The 1552-nt window shown below is 22.8% G+C and overlaps 1 protein-coding gene across 1 annotated transcript; it reads right to left on the bottom strand.

Annotated features, from left to right (window-relative positions):
- Positions 1 to 439: 439 nt before the first annotated feature.
- LOAG_15470 (hypothetical protein) lies at positions 440 to 1062 on the bottom strand (the record flags this gene model as incomplete). The annotated part of the gene is made up of 4 exons (XM_003150962.1): positions 440 to 541; positions 567 to 686; positions 780 to 862; positions 960 to 1062. 4 exons carry the CDS (start codon positions 1060 to 1062, stop codon positions 440 to 442), a joined length of 408 nt encoding a protein of 135 aa, XP_003151010.1.
- Between the last annotated feature and the right edge of the window lie 490 nt (positions 1063 to 1552).

Raw genomic sequence — 1552 nt, 5'->3', positions numbered from 1 at the left:
AGANAGAGAGAGAGAGAGAGAGAGATGAAAGAAGATGATAAAAAAAAAAAGTTGCTGTTAAAGGATGATAATGGAGAATGAACGAATTGTGATGGATGGATAAATGGAATGAATTTGCTCCTCTTTAACCATATGTGTTTTTTCGATGTGAAAATAATGCAATCATAATTTCTTTTCTTTTTCTACCATTACCAATACTATCAATATCATCATTATCATCGTTAAACTATCATCATTATCAATACCATTTCCTACAATTCCCTCACATATCATCATCATCATCATATTAATACTATCATTATTATTGCTACAAAATCAAATGCGAAATTATTACCATTATCAATACCATTCTTATAACCACATATATAACTATCATCATTATCAATATTATCTTCTATAATCTCATATATCATCATGTATCTTTATCATTATATTAATACTATCGTTTATCATCGTTACAATCATATGCGAAATTATTACCATTATTAATACCATTCTTACAATCATGTGCATTATCATGAATCACCATTATCATTACTATCTTAATTATCATTACGACTAAACACCAAATCATCATCATTATCAATACCATCATTATCATCATTACAACTATATATACAATTATCATTACTACTGTTATCATTATTATAACTATATGCAAAATCATTACCATTTTTAATATCATTCTATATAACATTACACATCATTATCAATATCATCATTATTATCATTACAACTACATATAAAATTATCAATACCATCATCATCGTTACAAATACATGAACTATCATTATCATTATCAATATCATGTTTACAATCAAACGTATCATTTTATTATCAATATTATCCTTACAATAATATGCTATATTTATGTTATAAATACTATCCTTACAATAATATGCTTTTATTTTATTTTTTATTTTTTTGCTATATTTTCTTACAATAATATGCACCATTACCATTCATGCAATTATATGTAGCATCATCATCGTCATCATCATCACCATCATCATCATCATCATCATCATCATCAATATAGCACCCTTGTAACCATACATACATATATCATTATCACCATTATCAATACCACAACTTATAATCACATATATATTGTCACTATCATTTTTAATATTATTGAAAAAGAACAAAAGAAATTATCATATTTAGTAAAATAATTTCAATTGAAAATTTTTAAGTTATATTATACTGATATTGATTAAATTGTTTATTTGATCAAATTTATCATAAATCATTAATTGAATAAATTAATTTTAACAATTAAGCAGGATAAAATAGAAAGAAAGCAAAAAATGAATTATGAATAAAGTTTAAAAAAAAAAGAATTCATTTTTATTTTTATTTTTATTTTTTGAAAAAGAAAGAAAGAAAAAAAAAGGAAGAATGAAAAATTTAACAGCAAATAAAATATATTTGATATAAAATTATTTCAAAATTCTTGTTGTCATTCTATATCAATTGTTGAATTTTTTTTTTTTCATTTTCTCTCCCTTTTTTCTTTCTCTCTCTTTTTTCTTTCTCTCCCTTTTTTCTT

This window comes from Loa loa (assembly GCF_000183805.2).
Source record: "Loa loa unplaced genomic scaffold supercont3.2026, whole genome shotgun sequence".
Lineage (NCBI taxonomy): Eukaryota > Metazoa > Nematoda > Chromadorea > Rhabditida > Onchocercidae > Loa > Loa loa.
The sequence above is the reverse complement of the archived record's forward strand: the minus strand, read 5'-3'. Positions and strand labels throughout refer to the sequence as shown.